This window comes from Lipotes vexillifer, unplaced genomic scaffold (assembly GCF_000442215.2).
Source record: "Lipotes vexillifer unplaced genomic scaffold, Lipotes_vexillifer_v1.1 scaffold899, whole genome shotgun sequence".
Lineage (NCBI taxonomy): Eukaryota > Metazoa > Chordata > Mammalia > Artiodactyla > Lipotidae > Lipotes > Lipotes vexillifer.
Window position 1 is genome coordinate 489,526 of NW_006784311.1, and position 1,483 is coordinate 491,008.

The 1,483-nt window shown below is 75.7% G+C and overlaps 1 protein-coding gene across 3 annotated transcripts in view; it reads right to left on the bottom strand.

Annotated features, from left to right (window-relative positions):
- Positions 1-1,080, bottom strand: part of PDZD4 (PDZ domain containing 4) — a 28,645-nt gene extending 27,565 nt beyond the window's left edge. The window contains exon 1 of one of the 3 annotated variants that reach the window (XM_007456651.1): positions 755-1,080. In XM_007456651.1, the coding sequence (XP_007456713.1) occupies positions 755-814 (60 nt within the window). In that variant the 5' untranslated portion in view covers positions 815-1,080. The remainder of the gene's footprint in view (positions 1-754) is intronic. The other 2 variants (XM_007456650.1, XM_007456652.1) reach the window with 2 other exon arrangements.
- Positions 1,081-1,483: the final 403 nt, after the last annotated feature.

A 1,483-nucleotide genomic window follows, 5' to 3' on the forward strand; every position in this document is an offset into this window, starting at 1 on the left:
CCCCCCGCCAGTCACTGCCCGGTACACGCCCCCCACCGCCCAAGACCCGAAGGCCCTGCGGGGCCTAGGGCAGGCCGGTCACCGACTCCCGAAGACTGCCCTTCTGACAGACCCGGCGACAGCCACTCACCCGAGGCTCCCAAGGGTTGGGAGCCCACCGTTTGTCTGGGCAGGGCCGGAGTGGAGAGTGCGTGCGGGGGTAGATGCCCGACCCTGGCCAGGCGGCGGCGGGGTTCCGGGGCGGCCCGCGCGCTCCACTACCCCTGGCCCACGGGGACCTGGATTTGCCCCGCCCCACCGCGCCGCGGGCGCCCCGCTCCCTCCCCCGCCCTGGGTCCACCGGGGCTAGCGAGTGCGGGGAACGGAGGCCGTTGCTATGCAACCCCCATCCCGCGCCGGCGCCGGCAGCAACGCGTTTCCCGGCTCCCGGGGCCGGGATGTATGCGCACGGGACCTGGGCTGAGCCCAACTTCCCGACCCGGGCCGATCTGGACCCAGGGCTCGCGTCCCAATCAATGTACTCCGGGCAAGCCAGGGATGCTCCCCGCACCCCTACCCCCGCGCAGGGACCCCCCGATCTTTGCCTGGTTCCCACGGAGCACCTACACCCAGCAGCCCCAGAAACTGAGGGCGAGGATGACTCCCTATCTCTTCCTCGTCGAGCCCTCGTGCCCCTCCACCCGGCCCTCCCCCCGGGCCAGTTCTTCCCCAGGTGTCGCCCACGCCCCTCGCCCCAGCTGCCCAGCCGCCCTACCTGAAGCATCACTTTGTACTGCTCCTCCGGTTTCTGGACCACGCACATATTACATCCCATGGTGCTAGCCGGCGAGGGAAGGAGGGCGGGAACGGGAAAACGCCTTTCACTGGCCCGTGCGCAGGACCTCGGGTCCCGGCCCAGGGCCGGGGGCCATACCCTAGCGCGGGGGGCGGGCCGCCTAGCGGGGGAGGGGGGCACGCCCCCGAGGGGGGGGCAGCTCCACGCCCCTCGGGTTAACTCTTAGCTGGCTGAGGCCAGGCGCGGGCATGCTCCCTTGCACCCGGCCAGGAAAAAAAGGGCAGCGGGGGATGGGCTGGCGCGCCGGGCGTTGCTTGGCTACGGCCCCCCAGGAGGCGCGGGGGCGCGCCAGGCCACTGGGGACCGTCAGGGGCCGTAGGCCGCGCGCCTCCCCGCCCGCGGGGCCCGCCGCTGCCGCTGCCGCCTCCGGCTCCCGCCCATGGCCACCAGCCCCGGGAGCCCGGCCCTCGCGCTGGGCGCCGCGGCCCGGCCAGCCGACTGGGGGGCGGCGGCGCGGCTGCGGCCCCCGCCCGCGGCCCAGGCCCGCGCCCGCGCTCCCGCCTCGCCCGGCCGCGCTCCCCGCGCCCGGGACGACGGGCACAGCGCGCGCGCCCGCGGCGGCGGCGGCGGGGGAGGGGCGCGGGGACTGGGCGCAAGCGCGCGGGAGAGTGGAGCTGGGCTGGGTGGAAGAGCGAGCGGCTGGAGGCC